This window comes from Schistocerca nitens, chromosome 1, assembly GCF_023898315.1.
Source record: "Schistocerca nitens isolate TAMUIC-IGC-003100 chromosome 1, iqSchNite1.1, whole genome shotgun sequence".
Lineage (NCBI taxonomy): Eukaryota > Metazoa > Arthropoda > Insecta > Orthoptera > Acrididae > Schistocerca > Schistocerca nitens.
The window spans coordinates 171,145,645-171,166,675 of NC_064614.1; the positions used below are offsets into that span (position 1 = coordinate 171,145,645).

Here is a 21,031-nt window from a genome sequence, read left to right on the forward strand (position 1 = left end):
TACAAAAACAAAAAATCTGTTTGTAACAGAAAGGAAACCAAAAACAATAATGAGATTTTTTTGCTTTCTGTTGTTTATTTCTAGTCCGATGATGATTGATTTGCAGTGGCTCCTTGCTTTAGTTTATGTTGTGCAAGTCTCATCTGTGCGTAATTACTGCAACCTACATCCACTTCAACCTGCTTATTGCTGCCAAACCTTGTCTTCTCCTTCCAGATAAACTACTGCATGATGCCTCAGATGTGTCCATCACTGGTCCCTTCTTTTTGACAAGTTGTGCCATATGGCCCTTTTCAGCTCAAATAAGGGTGTTACATTTCTCACACACAAAGAAAGAAAATATGTTATGTGGACATGTGTCCAGAAACGCTTACTTTCCATGTTAGAGCTCATTTTATTACTTCTCTTCAAATCATATTAATCATGGAATTGAAACACACAGCAACAGAACATACCAACGGGACTTCAAACACTTTGTTACAGGAAATGTTCAAAATGTCCTCCATTAGCGAGGATACATGCATCCACCCTCTGTCACATGGAATCCCTGATGCGCTGATGCAGCCCTGGAGAATGGCGTATTGTATCACAGCCGTCCACAATACGAGCACGTGGGTCTCTACATTTTGTACCGGGGTTGTGTAGACAAGAGCTTTCAAATGCCCCCATAAATGAAAGTAAAGAGGGTTGAGGTCAGGAGAGCGTGGAGGCCATGGAATTGGTCCACCTCTACCAATCCATCGGTCACCGGATCTGTTGTTGAGAAGCGTACAAACACTTCAACTGAAATGTGCAGGAGCTCCATCGTGCATGGACCACATGTTGTGTCGTACTTGTAAAGGCACATGTTCTAGCAGCACAGGTAGAGTATCCCATATGAAATCATGATGACATGCTCCATTGAGGGTAGGTGCAAGAACATGGGGCCCAATCAAGACATCACCAACAATGCCTGCCCAAGCCTTCACAGAAAATCTGTGTTGATGACGTGATTGCACAATTGTGTGCGGATTCTCGTCAGCCCACACATGTTGATTGTGAAAATTTACAATTTGATCATGTTGGAATGAAGCCTCATCCGTAAAGAGAACATTTGCACTGAAATGAGGATTGACACATTGTTGGATGAACCATTCGCAGAAGGGTACCCGTGGAGGCCAATCAGCTGCTGATAGTGCCTGCACACGCTGTACATGGTACGGAAACAACTGGTTTTCCCGTAGCACTCTCCACACAGTGACGTGGTCAACGTTACCTTGTAAAGCAGCAACTTCTCTGACGCTGACATTAGGGTTATCATCAACTGCATGAAGAATTGCCTCATCCATTGCAGGTGTCCTCGTCGTTCTAGGTCTTCCCCAGTCACGAGTCATAGGCTGGAATGTTCCGTGCTCCCTAAGATGCCGATAAATTGCTTCGAACGTCTTCCTGTCTGGACACCTTCATTCTGGAAATCTGTCTCGATACAAACGTACCGCGCCACGGCTATTGCCCCGTGCTAATCCATACATCAAATGGGTATCTGCCACCTCCGCATTTGTAAACATAGCACTGACTGCAAAACCACGTTTGTGATGAACACTAACCTGTTGATGCTATGTACTGATGTGCTTGATGCTAGTACTGTAGAGCAATGAGTCGCATATCAACACAAGCACCGAAGTCAACATTACCTTCCTTCAATTGGGCCAACTGGCGGTGAATCGAGGAAGTACAGTACATCCTGACGAAACTAAAATGAGCTCTAACATGGAAATTAAGCGTTTCTGGACACATGTCCACATAACATCCTTTCTTTATTTGTGTGTGTGGAATGTTTCCTGAAAGTTTGTCCGTACCTTTTTGTAACACCCTGTATATTCAGCACCTCTTTGTTACTTACCCAACATATCAATCTAATCCCCAACATTCTTTTCTAACATCACTTTCAAAAGATTCTCTTCTCCCCTTGTCTTTGCTGTTTATGGTCTATGTTTGACCTTCATTAACAGCTACACTCCAAACAAATACCATCTGACAAGATTTCCTAACATCCACTTACTGCTTTACTTTTTCATGTCAGGAAATCGAAGCTTTTCAGACCAAAATTGCACTACGCTAAATGTTTTCTTGCTTGTCTGCCGTACTTCATCTAGTGGACATTTACTGGTACAGTTAGGGGAGGTAAGGAGGTGTTCCATAACGTGATATTCATCACTATCACATCTGTCATCATTTTTATCTAAAAGACCCCACTTGATCAGGTATGACTGCACAGGAGGCTTGGTAAGTTCTCTGTTCAGGAATCTCTTGTGGGATTTAAGTCTTTCATGTCAACAGGAAGCTCCAGATAAGGTGTTTGTCAAAGATATTCTTATGTTTCCTAATGTATTCATGATCAGCTCTTTGAAAGTTGGAGTCTGTAAATCGAGATGCTTTACAAAATTTATTGACCACTGTGTTTTTCATATAACCAGTTATTAATTGACATCTTTAATTTAAGTTGACCTTTTTGACATGTACAGATCTGGAACACACCAGGCAAGCACATACTGACATGGAGAAGCATTGTGCCCAGGCTGTTGTTCTCATTTGGCCTTCTTACAGTGATGTTTATATGTGAGTGACCAGTCCAATACGACAACTAGTCTTATCTGTGTTCGGGATCATGGCAACGAAGATGGAAAGACATTGAGTTCTATGTCTAAGGGTTTGGTTTAAGGGAGTTTTTGTGGTAGTTCTCTGACATGGTGCTTAGAGTATATTCCAGATTTTGTTTAACTTCTGCAAAACTATTTCCTTGAGTTGTGATAGATCGTTAGCATACAGGAAGCATACAAGAGGGTCACTAATTTGCATTGTGCTGGTCATTGGTATACGGGTTGAATAGAAAGAGGTCCAAAATGCTACCCTGGACAAGCTAATTTTTCTACTGTTGCTATTGGGTCTTTCTGACCTCCCATGTGACATAAAACACCTGGGCAAGCCAATTTTTCTGCTGTTGCAATGGGATTTCATGGTTTCACTGTGTCTTAATCAGAACTTAGATCTATGAGTGCTGGTCCTTTTTAATTGTTTATGTTCATATGCTTTCTATATACGTTCAGTAAGGGACGAAATTGACTGGTGCAAGATTTTCCCAGTCTGAAACTCATATGTTGGAGAATGAGTTTTCTGTCTGTGATTGCTGCTGTGCAAACCCAAAGCTCACTCTCCCCCCCCCCCCCCCCCTCCACCCACCCCCGGCACTGCCGCCCCCCAGCACACCGGTTTTAGACCCAGGCAACTCTTACACTAGCCAAATTTCTCCCTTTAAGAAACTACACTCTTGTAATTAACAGTCTGCTTTTTTTTTCTCTTTCTGTGTTGGCCATAATTTTACTTTCCAAGTAGCAAAACTTATCTACTGCATTATAAGTGTCTCATTTCCTGATTTAATTTCCTCTGCATCAACTGATTTGTTTTGACTGCATTCCATTACCATTGTTTTACTTTTGTTGATATTTATCTTATAATCTCTCTTCAAGACACTATCAATTCCATTCATGTGATATTACAACTCCTTCACTGTCTCTGACAGAGTTACAATATCATTGGCAACCCTAGTCTTTTTTTAACTCACATTTAAAGACAACTGCTATTTGTTACTCCAAGTGGAAATTTTTGTCCAGCTCTCCCTGCATTTCTCTATCATTGTCCAGAATAGTACTCTCCTGAAAGGACAATATCATCAGTGCTTAATTTAATAGTGCTGCTGACTGTGTCTGGTAAATTATTTATTTATATTGAGAACATTAATGATTCTACTACACCTCCTTACAGCACATCTAATTTACTTTTTTGTGTATTGAACATTCATTGTAACATATTGGGTTCTATCTGTCAAGAACTCATCAGACCAATCGTCTATCTGTAAAGCTACGTTGTATAATTGTAGTTTGGTCATTAGTTCACAATGTGGTAGAGTGTTGAACCAAACACCTTCTAAAACTCGGGGAGGTGAACCTGCCTGTTCACCTGCCTCTACCATTTGAAATGGTGTTTGATTAAAACAAGCTGTGTTTCACATGAGTGGTTTTTCGTGAATCCATCCTGATTCTGTGAGAAGAGCATCTTTTCCTACAACATCATCATATTACTTAAATGTTGAATATGCTGTAGGATACTGCAAGAGATGCTCATTACGGGTGGCTTGAGCATCTTTCAAAACTCCAGAAGATGAACCTATGTGTTTACTTGCATCCACCGTTTGATATTGTGTTTGAATAAAGCAAGCTGTGTTTCATTTGAGTGGTTTTTTCCCAAACTCATCCTGATTCTATGAGAAGAGTGCCTTTTGGTCAAGTGTCATCATGTAGCTTGAACATAGAATGTGCATTAGGATCTAGCAAGGAATGCACATTAATGGTGCTGCTCTGTATTGTATGCATCCATTCTTTTGCCCTTTATGTAAACAGGAGCAACCTGTATTATTTTTCATTCTTATGAGACAGTTGTGAATTGTGCCTTAGAGATTATCGACGGGACAGTCTGCTTGGTTCGCATGGAGTAATCTTGAGTTTTTCAATACTAAGGTTGTTCGTTTCAGATCTGTCATTTGGGAGAATGAGTAACAGTCAAATACTGGTATGGTAGTATCCTTAAGAGTGAGAAAAGCAGTGTATAATAATTACTGTCTACTGTGTGTTCAGTTTCAGCATCAGACTCATCAATGAGTATTGGATAGAAGGATTGGATCCATTCTTTGGCTTTACATGTGCCTGTGGAAGATAGGAGCATGAAGAGCACTAATGTAATACACTTAGCACAACAGAACAACTTCAGAGAATAAGAGTTTGAGTTTAACGGTCAACTGCATGACTTTCTGGCCTACCACCATTAACAAACCAGACCTGTTGTATTGAATTGAATGGAAAATATATCTTTCACTTCTCTTGAGATCACAGAGGGGTATACACATCTCACTTGCTTAATATGCACAGGACTGACGTTATAGTGACACATTCCTGAACACAATAAGTGAGACATGCGTAAGTCCACTTCTTAATTTTAGTAATGGATGTGAATGCATTATTTCTCATTAGTCTTTGATCCTGAATAGCTTAATTTTTAAGGTATTAACATGTTTATGGCAATAGGCATATATTTTGAAATGACAAAATAATGCCCAAGAATTTTGCTATGTAGTTCCAGAAAGAAAAATGATAACTCATATTGCAGATGCAGTGAAAGGCATATTATCCTGTGAACCCATTCTGATTTCAGAGGAGATTCCATATACAAATACTAGGGAGACACCAACAGAAATGAGCAGTCATTTTTTCTCTGTCTTTTACCTGTTTTGCATGAACAGTTCAAACAAGAATTTGAATAGCATTTCACTTTTTCCTCTAATGCTGCCCATTTTCTACCACATTATTGTTCTGTTATTATTTTAAAAAACTTCTGTTATTGCAAGCCATTATGACGATTTAACTATAAATCTGATACACAGTGCAGCTTTCACATCATTTTCAGGGAAAACTGGAGTGATTCTCATTCATCCCATGCAGTAGCCACATCATCCAATGAGGACTTGAAGATACTACCACCGAAGAAACGGAAACCATCAACTGAAGATGGTCTTGCACAGGTAAACATATTCCCCTGCCCAAGTTTCCCAAAGTCTCTATCCAGCCATGTGTTGATAACTGTTCAGTTTAGAATTCTGCACACACAATTGCAGTAAAGATATATCAGTATTCACAACAGAACTGGAGTCAGAGTAAAACACTTCATGAATTTTTTAAAGAGAAATCATTTTAGATTTAAATTTGATCATTTACTTCTCAAAAGTTTGAGTAATGCCATTGATGAAGTCTGACAGTGGCCACATAAGGACCTGCATAATTTGTAGTATTGCTGGCTCAATGGTTGAGGAAGGCAACTGATGAGCAGTGGGAGAATAATAGACAAACACTGACGAAGAATATGGTGAAATGGGGAGGAGGGGGACAAAGTGTTGATTAAAGAGCATAAATATAATGGTGATGAATGGAAAAGAAGATAGCAAAAATTTCCAGAAGAATTATAAAGTTGATGAGAGGCATGTGTGAAAACAAAGGAAACAGTCATTAATAATATGAGTTACAGACACTTCAGAGATTATTGAGTGGTAGTTGGTAGTGTGTTGAGCAGTAACTCCAGTCTTACCAATGTACTATCTCTGTTGCCTTCTCCTTGATCTTTACCTCTCCTTTTCCTTACAACACATAGATCCCCCTCAACCTGAGTAACCTATCCTTCATTTCCAGCTTTTCCCAGCCAAGCATGTTTTGCATATATGTTTGCATAAATGTTCTGAAAGCTAGAAGCAGCATTATCTACCTTTTAGTATCAACACTGTCTGACTGTTAGGTCTGTAACAGTGGTTCCTATGTGAAGATAGAGGTGGGGGATACCTGTATGTGCCAGAGGGTCCAGGTACCTTAGGTCTTTAGAAACTGGTAGTCAGAAGATAACCATCCTCAGTGCATATGGCTACCACCAGAAATAGTTTTGTTAAATCATAAGACATAAGGTGCAGCACTACCAAAAATTACTAGCAATGTTTAGAATATTTTAAGAAAACACGCTGTCAGAAGAAATATTCAAGAACTGGATCTACTTTTTGTGAAATGACTTAAGACTGCATACACCACCAAAGATCCTCAAGAATGAAGTTCTATGTTCACTGGTTTTGTCACTAGTTCAGCCCTTTAAAGGTTTGTGAAGTACTTGACAAAAGTTTTGGCTCTAAAAGTGAGACATGGTAATGACCACAGCATGATCTCAAAAACTTTCATGGAAACTACCAGAGCACTGATGATATATCTGAATGACATATGAGTCAGCTTAGCTGTCATGTTTATTTTAAAGTGTGTCCTTGGAGGAAACACTGAAACTGTCATCTGAACAGTTTTCTCCAGATGATGATATTCTGTTTCACCACAAGCTCTGAGCAATATACTTTCATCGACGTGAAGAATATTACGAGGGAGGGGTTGTCCTATATTATGTACTATGGCAAATTTTAGGACATTTTCAAAAAACACGCTCTAAATTCCTATGTCATACATGAAGAACCCATTTATCAATATGTGGATGACACTTTCGTGATTTGAAACCATGATTAAATGGTATTGCAGCAGTTTCTAAATCACGTGAATGGTTTCCTCTTGAACATTAAATTCACAGTAGATGTAGGGAGAGATGGAAAACTACTCTTCCTGGATGTGCAAGATGTTTCCATCACTTGGAGTAATAAAGGGTTGTCATGAATGTATTACTGCACAGGGTGAAGGCTAACAACCATTCAACCATTCAGGCTAACAACCAACATAGAGGAACAGCTCCGAGACACTGTGCTAGTCCCAGAAGCTGGTACAGACCTCTTTGTTTCTGAGGCTCTTTATCCAGCAGAAGAGGCCACATATTGCACATTCTGCCCATTATCTAAATCCAGCAAATGACCCAAGAAAGACGGTCTTGGTATCAGAACACCAAGAATGCATCTTGTCTTGTTCACCTGCAGCGATAATTACAGTGGCTGGGAACATTCACATTGAGAATGAATAATGTGCAGAACGTACGTGCCACAGAATGAACTGTAGAAGTCTGCAGTGGCAGAGCAAATATTGGAATATGCTTCCGTAATTTTAGCTTGGTCTCCTTTCTGCTGAGATTCATCAATAATAACTCATAAGTTAACAATGACAGTTTTCACTCTAACCAAAGTTACTTATGGGGAATGATGAGGAAATGGGCACTGGGCATGGAAATACAAGCTAGGCTACATGAAAACAGTTGCAAAGGATGCAGGGGCTATTCTCCATCTCCCTTGTACATTGGTCTGATGTTAGCTGTTGCGCTATATTTCAAATACCATTCCCCATACCTATTAAAATTACCATGCTCCTCATCTACATTTTGTAAGTTTTCTACCATATACCATACTTACTCAAGTATAAGATGATCATGAATATAAAACAATCTCCTTTTGTAAGAGACACTGTGAGAAAAAAAAAAAATATTTATAAAATATTCTAAGCAAAATTTCAAACTATTTTATTGACAGAATATCTGCTAAAAAATTGAAGTTATACTTTTTCTAAACTTATGTATTTAGTTTCTACATTTTGACAATACAAGGAGAAATAAAATAATGAAAAGAAATGATTTATATTGATTTTTAACTTCACTTATTTTTTGCTTAATAAGTCTGTTTGTGGTATCATTTTTTTCCATAATCATCATACTAACAACACAGCTGTGACATTTATAGCTTTGTTCTCACAAATATTTGGCTGATTCTTTTGAGTATATTGTGATTCCTGCTGATGTGGTTAAGGTGGGACGTGAGAACACAGCTTTTTTCCAAATACATTGCAGATTTTGCCTCTATACTGACATGAGTATATTACAGTGTCTCTTGCTTCCAAAATATTATGTGCCCACTGCTCTCTCATTGGCTGCATAGAACGAGCAAGTGGCAGTTCCCCCTTTCGTTCCCATCATACCTCAAAGTGAGCATCAACAACATCCCTGCACAAAACATGTAAATACGCTACTGGTCCCTAACTAGACTTTTACCATCTCCAGAAGAAATTTTTGCTGTTGCTGAGTACTTGTCCAGTTTTAAAGTCAATTTAAACCCAGCTGCAAATGGATTCAAGCAAACTGCAGTCCAAACTTGATCGATGTTCATTTAGCTCCAAAGTATGCCCTATAGATTCCCATGATTGGCAGCATAACAATTTTCTGGCCACTCAACTGTCCCCTCTAAGTCAAGCTGGTGTCACTGTACACCCGTAACCCCCTTCTGAAGTACTGTGCTGGAGCAACTGTGAAACACGAATTGCAGTATCTCGTATTGGGCATGTCGAACAGCCGCAACTAATTTGTAAACAAAAGAGTGTAATCACAATTCAGTCCAATTCTCGAACTTTTGCTAATCCCTCAGTCTAATACTGTCTCCGCAACGGGTCTCATTGCTTTAATTTATTCTCCTGATAACAATTACAGTCAGTTTAATGTAATTTATTTCATTCATTAGACATTTATTCCTGGACTATCTTCCTTTCATTTTTGATCTGAATGTCATCTTGTCTAAAGTTGATTAAATGCTGGTAACATTTTTGCCTGGTATTCTCATACAGAAGCAGCGACCAAATTTCTCTACAGTGCCTCAAAACCAAATAAAATGTTGACTTGGGCTCCGAATCAAGTAACATTTATGGAACAACAACATTTTCGCGTTTCAGTATTACCTTTACTTAAAAAGCAGCATAAATGTTATATACGGTAACCTAAACATGTAGTAGAACTTTTATCACAAACTTGTTCAAATAGAACAAGAGCTCGCATGATGTCAGAATTTAATGCATTTCTTCCTCTGTTTCACAAAATTGTCGAATTTTAAGTAGAGCAGTAGAATGTTGTGGTTAGTTCATACTTTCTATGTACGCCTTGCACTAGCACCATCCTAGTCAAATGTCACTTGGTTGTTTAAGCAAGGTCAAACTGTATCAGTCACTTCACTGTATCAGGGAATCCCAAACCTGTTCGAATTCTGAATTATTTAAAAATAAATCTGCATGTGACCTCAACAACCAAAACTTAATCTGTAAATGTAAGATGCCCCCTATATTAATCCATCAAACAATGTAAAAATGTTGACCTCAATGGCAGTAATTTACTCTGTGAATGTAAGACAACCCTGAATTTTTGGAATGATGAAATTGAGAAAAAACATTGTCTTATAATTGGGTAAATATGGTATACAACATTCAGTTTTGCTCATAGCAGATGACATTAAGAATCATCCAAAGCTCAGGTTTTATAATTTCTTACCTGCTAAACAGAATTATTATGTGGGATCGTTTTTTACCTTTATAGGTTGTACTTATCAAATGATCACTAACATGGTGGCTCTGAATGCTGCCTCACCAACTGCTGTCTTTGTAAGTTAATAAATGTAAAAGTGTACTGTTTGCTGGTAAATGAATACCAGAATATGTGCCGGCACATGATACTTATCTGTACAGATGCAGATATCATTTGGGCTTTGCATATGTTTTCCTAAATTATTTGTGCAGACAGGCACTTTTAAAATTAGACTAAGCCATTGGACAAGTTCTTCATCAGGTTTAGAAAAATAGACGTGGGCAGGGGGAGGGGTAACAGGGTAAGAGTGGGCAAAGATGATGCAGTGCTGCCTGTGGGAGTGTGCAAGGATGTGGTGTGGTGAGGATATTAGATACACACATGCACATGCATGCAAACTCAACTCACATACGGAGGACGGGGAGAGAGGGGAGGTAGAGGAAAAGGAGAGAAGTAAGAATGCTGAATGTGTTCATGGCACGAGGGCTCGGTAGTGCTGAAATGGGAACAGGGAAAGTGCTAGATGGGTAAAGAAGATGGCTAACAGAGGTTGAGGCGAGGACAATTATTAACAGAGGTTGAGACCAGCATGATTACGAGAACATAGGATATATTGCAAGCAGAGTTCCCACCCGCGCAATTCAGGAAAGATGGTGTTGTTAAGAAGGATCCAGATTTTACAAATTATGAACCAGTCTCTAAAAGTAAAGATGTTGTGTTGGGCAGCATGCTCAGCAAGAGGGTGAGCCAGTTGTTCCTTGGCCACAGTTTGTTGGTGGCCATTCAAGCTGACAGACAGCTTGTTGGTGTCATGCCCACTTAGAATGCAGCATTGTGGTTGCAGATTAGCTTGTAGATCACATGACTGGTTTACAGGTAGCCCTGCCTTTGAAGGGGTAACTGATGTTTGTGATTGGTCTGGAGTAGGTGGTGGTGGGAGGATGTATGGGACAGGTCTTGCATCTAGGTCTATTACAGGGATATCAGCCATGAGGAAAGGGGTTGTCGGAATGAACAGGATATTGTGTAGGTTCAGTGGTTGGAGAAATACTACTGTGGGAGGGGTGGGAAGGATAGTGGGTAGGATATTTCTCATTTCAGGGCACCGAGGTAGTTGAAACCCTGGCGAAGAACATAATTCAGTTGCTTTAACCCTGGGTGGTACTGAATCATGAGGGAACTGCTCCTGTGTGGCTGAACGATGGGACTTTGGGAGGTTTTGGGTGACTGGAAAGATAAGGCACTGGAAATCTGTTTTTATACAGTGTTGGGAGGGTAATTACATTCTGTAAAAGCCTCAGTGAGACACTTGGTATATTTTGAGAGGGCCCACTAGTCATTACAAATGTGACGGCCACAGGTGGCTTGGCTGTATGGAAGTGACTACATGGTATGGAATGGGTGGCAGCTGTCGAAGTGGAGGTATTACTGGTGGTTGGTTGGTTTAATATGGACAGAAGTACTGATGAAGTCATCTTTGAGAAGTAATTTTGGGTGAGGATATAGTTGGTCATGGCAGCTAGAAAGGAGGTGGTTGGTTTGGAATTCATTTGGTGTTGAGAAAGACAGTTTTCAACAGCAGTAAGTCATGGGTATTAGGGGTGTTTGTGTAAAGGGATGTGGCATCAACAGTGATGAGCAGGACACCATGTGGTAAAGGAACAGGAACTCTTGAGAGTCAGTGGAGCAAATGGTGTCAGCAGATAGGATAATAAGGTCGGGATCAATTTTTAACTTGTGAACTGTGGATCTTTCTATGGACGTAAGGTTAATTTGCACGTGGGGGTGGATCACCGTGACTCCTGCTCATCACTATTGATGCCACCTCACTTTACAGTAATGTCCCTAATGTCCGTGGCCTTACTGCTATTGAACAATATGTTTCCCAACACCCAATGGATTCCAAACCAACACTTCCTTCCTAGTCCCCATGACCAACTATATCCTCACCACAATTACTTCCCCTTTGAAGGAATTACCTACTAACAAATCCGAACATGGCTATTCGCATCGCACCATCCTATGCCAACCTATTTATGGGCCATCTAGACGAATCCTTCCTAAACACCCAGAATACCAAACCCACATCGTTCAGATTCACTGATGATGTCTTTTTGATCTGTATTGAGGGTGAGGACACCCTATCCACATTTCTCCAGAACCTTAACACCTTCTCCCCCATTTGCTTCACCTGGTCCTACTCAACCCAACAACCCACTTTCCTAGATGTTGACCTCCACCTCAAATATGGCTACATCTTTACCTCTGTCCATACTAAACCTACCAACCACCAGTAATACCTCCACTTGGACAGCTGCCACCCATTCCATACCAAGAAGTCCCTTCCATACAGCCCAGCCACCCATGGCTGTTGCACCTGTAGTGACAAGCAGTCCCTCTCAAAATATACTGAGGGTCTCAATGAGGCCTTTACAGATCATACTTACCCTCCCAACCTTGTATAAAAACAGATCTCATGTGCTTTATCTTTCCTGTCACCCAACACCTCTCAAAGTCCCATCATCCGGCCACACAGGAGCATTTCCCTCGTGACTCAATACCACCCAGGATTATAGAAACTGAATTACATTCTTCATCAGGGTTTCAACTAACTCTCATCGTGCCCTGAAAGCCCTGAAATGAGAGATGTCCTACCCACCATCCTTTCCACCCCTCGTACAGTGGTATTTCTCTGCCCACCTGCACAATATCATCATCCATCCCTACACAACTGCTGCTTCCAACCCCTTCCCTCATGGTTCGTATCCCTGTAATAGACCTAGATGCAAGACCTGTCCTACACATCCTCCCACCACCACCTACTCCAGTCCAGTCACAAACATCACTTACCCCAACAAAGGCAGGGTTGCTTATGAAACCAGCCAAGTGAACTACAAGTCAAGCTGCAATGACTGTGCTGCATCTCACGTGGTCATGATACCAACAAGTTGTCTGTCAGCTTGAATGGCCACCGACAAACTGTGGCCAGAAACGACTAGACCATCCTGTTGCTGAGCACACTGATGGTCTCCATTTCAGTGACTGCTTCACAACTTGTAGCATCTGGATCCTTTTTACCAACACCAGCTTTTCTGGATTGTGGAGGTGGGAACTCTGCCTGAAATATATCCTATGTTCCCATAACCCTCCTGGCTTCAACCTTCATCAGTGATCATCCTTACCCACCTAGCCCCATCCCTGATCCTATTCCAACACTATAGATACCTCATTCCATCAACACACCAAGTCTTTTTACTTCTTTCCTTTTCCACTATCCCCATCTTCACCTGCCCTCCGTCTAACCTCCCAGCTACACCAATCTGCCCTCTCCACCTTGTCCCTGCATGCTCCCAGCAACACATTATCGTCCCTAACTCCTCCCCTTCCCCACCCAATCTCCTCCTCATCCCAACCCAGTTGCCTCTGGCTTTCAGCTTTGCTCCAGCTGCCAGAGACTGTGGTCATGTGAGTGAGCATTGTGTGTGTGTGTGTGTGTGTGTGTGTGTGTGTGTGTGTGTGTGTGTGCACGCCTGCTGTCTATTTTTGACAAAGGCCTTGTTGGCCAAAAGCCAATGTTCTGACAGTCTTTTTGTTGTGCTTTTCTGTGACTCAGCATGTCCGCTATGTTGTGAGTCATTGGATTGAAGCAGATTGTATTGCACAGCATGCTTGACAGGCTGGTGGTTAAACTATAAGTTGGCCACAGTTTGGCATTGATGGTTCATGCAGGCAGGCAGCTTGTTAATGCTCATGCCCAAATACAATGCTGCACAGTGGTTGCAGCTTATTTGGTAGACCATGTGACTGCTTTCACAGTTGGCCCTGGCTTTGATGGGATAGGAGATACCATGTGACAGGACTGGAGTAGGTGATAGTGAAGAAGGATGTGTGAGACAGGTCTTATTCTTCACAATTCTGTCCCTTTGAGACCCGGTATCCTGCTTGCCACTCTCGATGTCGCCTCTCTCTACACCACCCTTAATGCCCGTTGCCTTGCCTTCATTGAACACTACCGTTCTCAATACCTGTCTGACTCCAAACCTACAACCTCCTTCTTGATACCATGATTGTGTACTCCTAACTGTATGCTCACCCTCGGTTGCTTTTCCTTTGAAGGCATTAGATGCAAACAAATTCACAGCACAGCCCTGGCCATCTGCATGGCACAATTTGATGCCTACCTACTCATGAACTGTCTAGAGAAATCTTTACTAGTGATTCTGAATCCCAAACTTCTCACTGGCTCAGATTCATTGTTGACATCTTCATGATCTGGACCGAGAGTGAGGACATGCTATCCACATTCGTCCAGAACCTAAATACCTTCTTCCTCATTTGCTTCATCTGATCCTCCTCAGCTCAACAAGCAACTTTCCACAGCATTCGCTTCCATCTCACAGATGGCTTGATCAATACCTCCACTACAATGAACCTATCAACCACCAACAATATCTCCTTTCTGACTGTTGCCACCCATTTCCCACTGATTAGTCCCATCCATACAGCCTAGCCATCTGTGGCTGTCACACATGCAGTGACGAGGAGTCACCCTGTATCCTAAAGGCCTTCACAAACCGAAGTTACCCTCCAAACCTTGCCTAGAAACAGATCTCCCATGTCTTGTCTCCCATGACCTACCATCCCCCACATACCCACTGATCAGCTACAAAGGAGCATCCTATTCATGACTCAGTACCACGCAGTACTGGAACAACTGAATCACATTCTCGCCAGGGTTTCGACTACCCCTCTTAGTACCCTTACATGAGATAGATGCTCCTAATGCCTCCCATCTGTCCCTATTCCAGCCTTGCTCCCAACCATTGCCCCATGGCTCACAGTCCCTGCAATAGACATCGATGTGAGACCTGTCCCAGGCACCCTCCCATTTCTGATTTCTGTCTACTCTGGTCTTGTCACAGACATGTCAGGGCCATCTGTGAGAGCAGTCATGTTGTCTACCAGCTTGATGGCATTTTAAATGGGCGTGACCAGTAGCAGTGCCTATCTGCATGAGTGGCCACTGCCAAATTGTGGCCAAGATACAACTGGACCATCTGTTGCCGAGCATACCATCCAGTACAATGTGTTTGGTTTCAATGACTGCTTCATAGCCTGTACCATCTGGATTCTTCCTGTCAGCACAAGATCTTTTGAATAGCACATATCCTTCATTCAAGTAATCGCACCCCCCCCCCCCCCCTCTCCTTCCCCCGTCCTCAACCTTTGCTACTCCTACTCTCTGCCCCCTATATGCTTCCCTGCTGCCATTCTAACCTCACAAATGGCCCCTAACCCCCCTCCCCTTCTGACTGCACCTGCTTCTTGATTTACTCTTATCTGCTTGTGAATCCCACCCTACCCATGCACAAAGCACGTCCTGCTGGCACTGCACTTCACAGCCCCTCATCCTGTCCCCACCACGTCCTTGCACACTCCCACAGGCAGCACTACACTATCTTCCCCTATCCTTACCCTGCTTTCCTTCCAACTCTACACCACATGCCTCTTGTGTACCCCCACTACCCACGCAATTCAAGATAGCCACTTACTGTGGTTTGTTCTCAACACCTGGAGATGACTGTGGTCTTATGAATTTGAGTTGAGAGAGTGTGTGAATGTGTGTTGTTTTCCAATATCTGATGAAGGACTTTTTCCCGATAGCTCATTCCCTCGTCTGTGGTAAATAGCAGTATGTCCTAATTCATATTGATGTTATTCTGTCTCAGATTTTCCATTATAAAATTATTGTACATTGTGTTAAAATTAATATTAAGAAAGATGAAAAATGTTAATGCTTTGTAAATGGGGGACGAAAGACGAATCTCCCCCCCCCCCCCCCAGGGTTGTAAATGCAGTGTGTTGTTAATGGATACAATTCAATATTATTGCACTGTACACCTTAAGTAGGTATGGGCCAAACAAAGTTGTGGGGGTTGAAGAGATGAGCCATGATTAAATAGCCATATTAGAAAGCTGATACGCGAAAAAGCTTCTTCACAGATTAGAATGAAGTCAAAATGTTGCTGATAAACAAAAGCTGACTGAAGCTAAAATGAGCTAAAGGAGAGAAATTCCAGAAGCATCCAATTAAGTCAAAGAGAAGATGTGGCCTAATGAGCTGACAAAAAATCTACGAAGTTTTCCTCTTACATAAAGTCAGTAAATGAATCATAGTTAGCTATAATCTCACTCAGAGTACATACTGGCATTGAAACGTATGATGACAGAGAGAAAACCAAAATACTGAATCCTATGTTCTGTAATTGTTTTACTGAAGTAGATTATACTCCAGTTTCTTCTTTCAATTGTTATATGAATGCCAGAATTATGTTGTTGTTGTTGTGGTCTTCAGTCCTAAGACTGGTTTGGTGCAGCTCTCCATGCTACTCTATCCTGTGCAAGCTTCTTCAACTCCCAGTACCTACTGCAGTATACGCCTTTCTGAATCTGCTTAGTGTATTCCTCTCTTGGTCTCCCTCTACGATTTTTACCCTCCACACTGCCCTCCAGTACTAAATTGGTGATCCCTTGATGCCTCAGAACATGTCCTACTAACCGATCCCTTCTTCTAGTCAAGTTGTGCCACAAATTTCTCTTCTCCCCAATTCTGTTCAATACCTCCTCATTAGTTATGTGATCTACCCATCTAATCTTCAGCATTATTCTGTAGCACCACATTTCAAAAGCTTCTATTCTCTTCTTGTCCAAACTATTTATCGTCAGTGTTTCACTTCCATACATGGCTACACTCCATACAAATACTTTCAGAAATGACTTCCTGACACTTAAATCTATACTCGATGTTAACAAATTTCTCTTCTTCAGAAACGCTTTCCTTGCCATTGCCAGTCTACATTTTATATCCTCTCTACTTCGACCATGATCAGTTATTTTGCTCCCCAAATAGCAAAATTCCTTTACTACTTTAAGCATCTCATTTCCTAATCTAATTCCCTCAGCATCACCAGACTTAATTAGACTACATTCCATTATCATCGTTTTGCTTTTGTTGATGTTCATCTTATACCCTCCTTTCAAGAGACTATCCATTCCATTCAACTGTTCTTCCAAGTCCTTTGCTGTCTCTGACAGAATTACAATGTCATCGGCGAACCTCAACGTTTTTATTTCTTCTCCATGGATTTTAATACCTACTCCGAATTTTTCTTTTGTTTCCTTCACTGCTTGCTCAATATACAGATTGAATAGCATTGGGGAGAGGCTACAACCCTGTCTCACTCCCTTCCCAACCACTGCTTCCCTTTCATGTCCCTCGACTCTTATAACTGCCATCTGATTTCTGTGCAAATTGTAAATAGCCTTTCGCTCCCTGTATTTTACCGCTGCCACCTTCAGAATTTGCAAGAGAGTATTCCAGTCAACATTGTCAAAAGCATTTCTCCAAGTCAACAAATGCTAGAAATGTAGGTTTGCCTTTCCTTAATCTTTCTTCTAAGATAAGTCGTAGGGTCAGTTTTGCCTCACGTGTTCCAATATTTCTATGGAATCCAAACTGATCTTCCCCGAGGTCGGCTTCTGCCAGTTTTTCCATTCGTCTGTAAAGAATTCGCGTTAGTATTTTGCAGCTGTGACTTATTAAACTGATAGTTCGGTAATTGTCACGTCTGTCAACAGCTGCTTTCTTTGGGATTGGAATTATTATATTCTTCTTGAAGTCTGAGTGAATTTCGCCTGTCTCATACATCATGCTCACCAGATGGTAGAATTTTGTCTGGACTGGCTCTCCCAAGGCTGTCAGTAGTTCTAATGGAATGTTGTCTACTCCTGGGGCCTTGTTTCGACTTGGGTCTTTCAGTGCTCTGTCAAACTCTTCACACAATATTGTATCTCCCATTTCATCTTCATCTACCTCCTCTTCCATTTCCATAATATTGTCCTCAAGAACATCGCCCCTGTATAGACCCTCTATATACACCTTCCACCTTTCTGCTTTCCCTTCTTTGCTTAGAACTGGGTTTCCATCTGAGCTCTTGATATTCATGCAAGTGGTTCTCTTTTCTCCAAAGGTCACTTTAATTTTCCTGTAGGCAGTATCGATCTTACCCCTCGTGAGATAAGCCTCTACATCCTTACATCTGTCCTCTAGCCATCCCTGCTTAGCCAGTTTGCACGTCCTGTCGATCTCAAGACCTTTGTATTCCTTTTTGCGTGCTTCACTTACTGCATTTTTGTATTTTCTCCTTTCATCAATTAAATTCAGTATCTCTTCTGTTACCCAAGGATTTCTACTAGCCCTCGTCTTTATACCTACTTGATCCTCTGCTGCCTTCACTATTTCATTCCTCAAAGCTACCCATTCTTCTTCTACTGTATTTCTTTCCCCCATTCCTGTCAATTGTTCCCTTACGCTCTCCCTGAAACTCTGTACAACCTCTGGTTCTTTCAGTTTATCCAGGTCCCATCTCCTTAAATTCCCACCTTTTTACAGTTTCTTCAGTTTTAATCTACAGATCATAACCAATAGATTGTGGTCAGAGTCCACATCTGCCCCTGGAAATTTCTTACAATTTAATACCTGGTTCCTAAATCTCTGTCTTACCATTATATAATCTATTTGAAACCTTTGAGTGTCTCCAGGGTTCTTCCATGTATACAACCTTCTTTCATGATTCTTGAACCAAGTGTTAGCTATGCTTAAGTTATCCTCTGTGCAAAATTCTACGAGGCAGCTTCCTCTTTCATTTCTTATCCCCTATCCATATTCACCTACTATGTTTCCTTCTCTTCCTTTTCCTATTGTCGAATTCCAGTCACCCATTACTATTAAATTTTCGTCTCCCTTCACTACCTGAATAATTTCTTTTATCTCATCATACATTTCATCAATTTCTTCATCATCTGCAGAGCTGGTTGGCATATAAACTTGTAGTACTGTAGTAGGCGTGGGCTTCGTGTCTATCTTGGCCACAATAATGCGTTCACTATGCTGTTTGTAGTAGCTTACCCGCACTCCTATTTTTAATTCATTTTTAAACCTACTCCTGCATTACTCCTATTTGATTTTGTATTTATAACCCTGTGTTCACATGACCAAAAGTCTTGTTCCTCCTGCCATCGAACTTCACTAATTCCCACTATATCTAACTTTAACCTATAAATTTCCCTTTTTAAATTTTCTAACCTACCTGCCCGATTAAGGGATCTGACATTCCACGCTCCGACCCGTAGAACACCAGTTTTCTTTCTCCTGATAACGACATCCTCGTGAGTAGTCCCCGCCCGGAGATCCGAATGGGGGACTATTTTATCTCCGGAATATTTTACGCAAGAGGACGCCACCATCATTTAACCATAAAGTAAAGCTGCATGCCCTCGGGAAAAATTACGGCCGTAGTTTCCCCTTGCTTTCAGCCGTTCGCAGTACCACAACAGCAACGCCGTTTTGCTTAGTGTTACAAGGCCATATCAGTCAATCATCCAGACTGTTGCCCCTGCAACTACTGAAAAGGCTTCTGCCCCTCTCCAGGAACCACACGTTTCTCTGGCCTCTCTACAGATACCCCTCGATTGTGGTTGCACCTACGGTATGGCTATCTCTATCGCTGAGGCACGTAAGCCTCCCCACCAACGGCAAGGTCCATGGTTCATGGGGAGGGATAGCTGTTGCAATAAATGATCACAGAACAAAAAATCAAATAAATTCACACAACACGAGAACGGCTATTGAACTTCATTGGTTACCAACTTTTTCGTGTATAGATTATGGGAAATAACTTATTTAGTACTCGCACTCAAGTTGTCTTGTACCATAGACATCTTCAGAAACAAAATGTTGTATCGGGTGTACATGCCCCAGGACAACCAGGAAATCCGAGAAAAAGTGGGGAGTTTTTTCATCTGGGAAAATCTGGGAAAAACCTGCAAATTTTTTAGGATTGCACGAAAATTCACTAATTACAGCAACAAAACACAGTGCACATACAAGCGTCTGCCATCAGCAAAGGGTTTAGCACAAAGACTACGCAATACTTCATAACATTAAACTGCTTTTGATGAGTGTGACGTAACAACTGTTTGCATTTCTAACAGGTTGCAAAAAATTACTGAGAACGTTATTTTCAATGTAAATTTCCTTTTACTCAAGATGAATTATGTTGCTTGTGAGAATGTGTGATCAGTTTCTTAACTCGTGGAGCATTTGACTATTTCAAAACTTAACACTCTTCGCACCAGCCACTTAGAAAAGTTTCAGGCCCAGAAGACCAGGCATCACCATTTATGCCATCATTTACAATGTTACTTACACATTCTTGTTTGATGCATCTTAAAAGGCAAAACACATTAAAAAAGAACAGTCTTCGAGGATAGTTCTTCATATTTATTTTAGTTCTTTCATATGTTACAAATTATGTGATAATGATGGCAAAAAGTATAATTATCCTTTTAAAAAATGCAAGATGAGTTCTTGAGCATGCACATGTAATCAGCTTCCCTATAGAAAGGACAGAGTGCTCAATGAAACACACATTGAGCGAGGTAACCGGCGAAACACCCAGTGCATAGCAGTGAAATTTACAATGTGCTTGTCAGAAATAATTCAGCTACTGCAATTTAAGATGTGCTCTTAGGATCTTGCCTAACCACACTCTTGGAAAAAACAGCAAAAAAATTTTTATGACCAGTATTGTATTAAAAGCTTATCTTTTCCTGATTAAAAATATCATCTGGTAGTCACATTTGCAAAGCTAGAATACATATTATCACACCATATTTTCCCGAATTTGGATTTCACTGCCAGGGCACTCAGCGCACTACTAAGGCTTCCATATCATAGCAATGGGATTGCTGTTCTTATATTTTGGTGTTCTTTGTTCAGAAATTACTGTGATGCATTTGGTAAATTCGTACTTGTACTTTTGTAATAACAAAATATGCAGTGTACATGTTGCCGCACATTAAGGATCTTTCCAAAATGTATTTTCAGCTTGGGTATAGCATATTTTCTGACAGAAACCCAGGAAAAATTTGAGATTTTTTTGTCTGCATATATATACCCTGTAAATGGAAGCGAGCATAGGATGTTTTCTTTTTCCAAAAAAATCATTAGACAGGTTCATGTAACTGTAGGCCTATGCCACTGACTTAAATCTATCGTAAGATTGTGCAGCATATTTTATGCTTGCAT

General features: G+C 41.0%; 1 protein-coding gene across 1 annotated transcript in view; it reads left to right on the forward strand.

Moving 5' to 3' along the window:
* The window catches only part of LOC126234963 (uncharacterized), a 255,253-nt gene that overhangs the window by 158,714 nt on the left and 75,508 nt on the right, over window positions 1-21,031 (forward strand). The window contains exon 14 of the mRNA XM_049943734.1: window positions 5,497-5,611. Coding sequence (XP_049799691.1) covers window positions 5,497-5,611 — 115 coding nt within the window. The remainder of the gene's footprint in view (window positions 1-5,496; window positions 5,612-21,031) is intronic.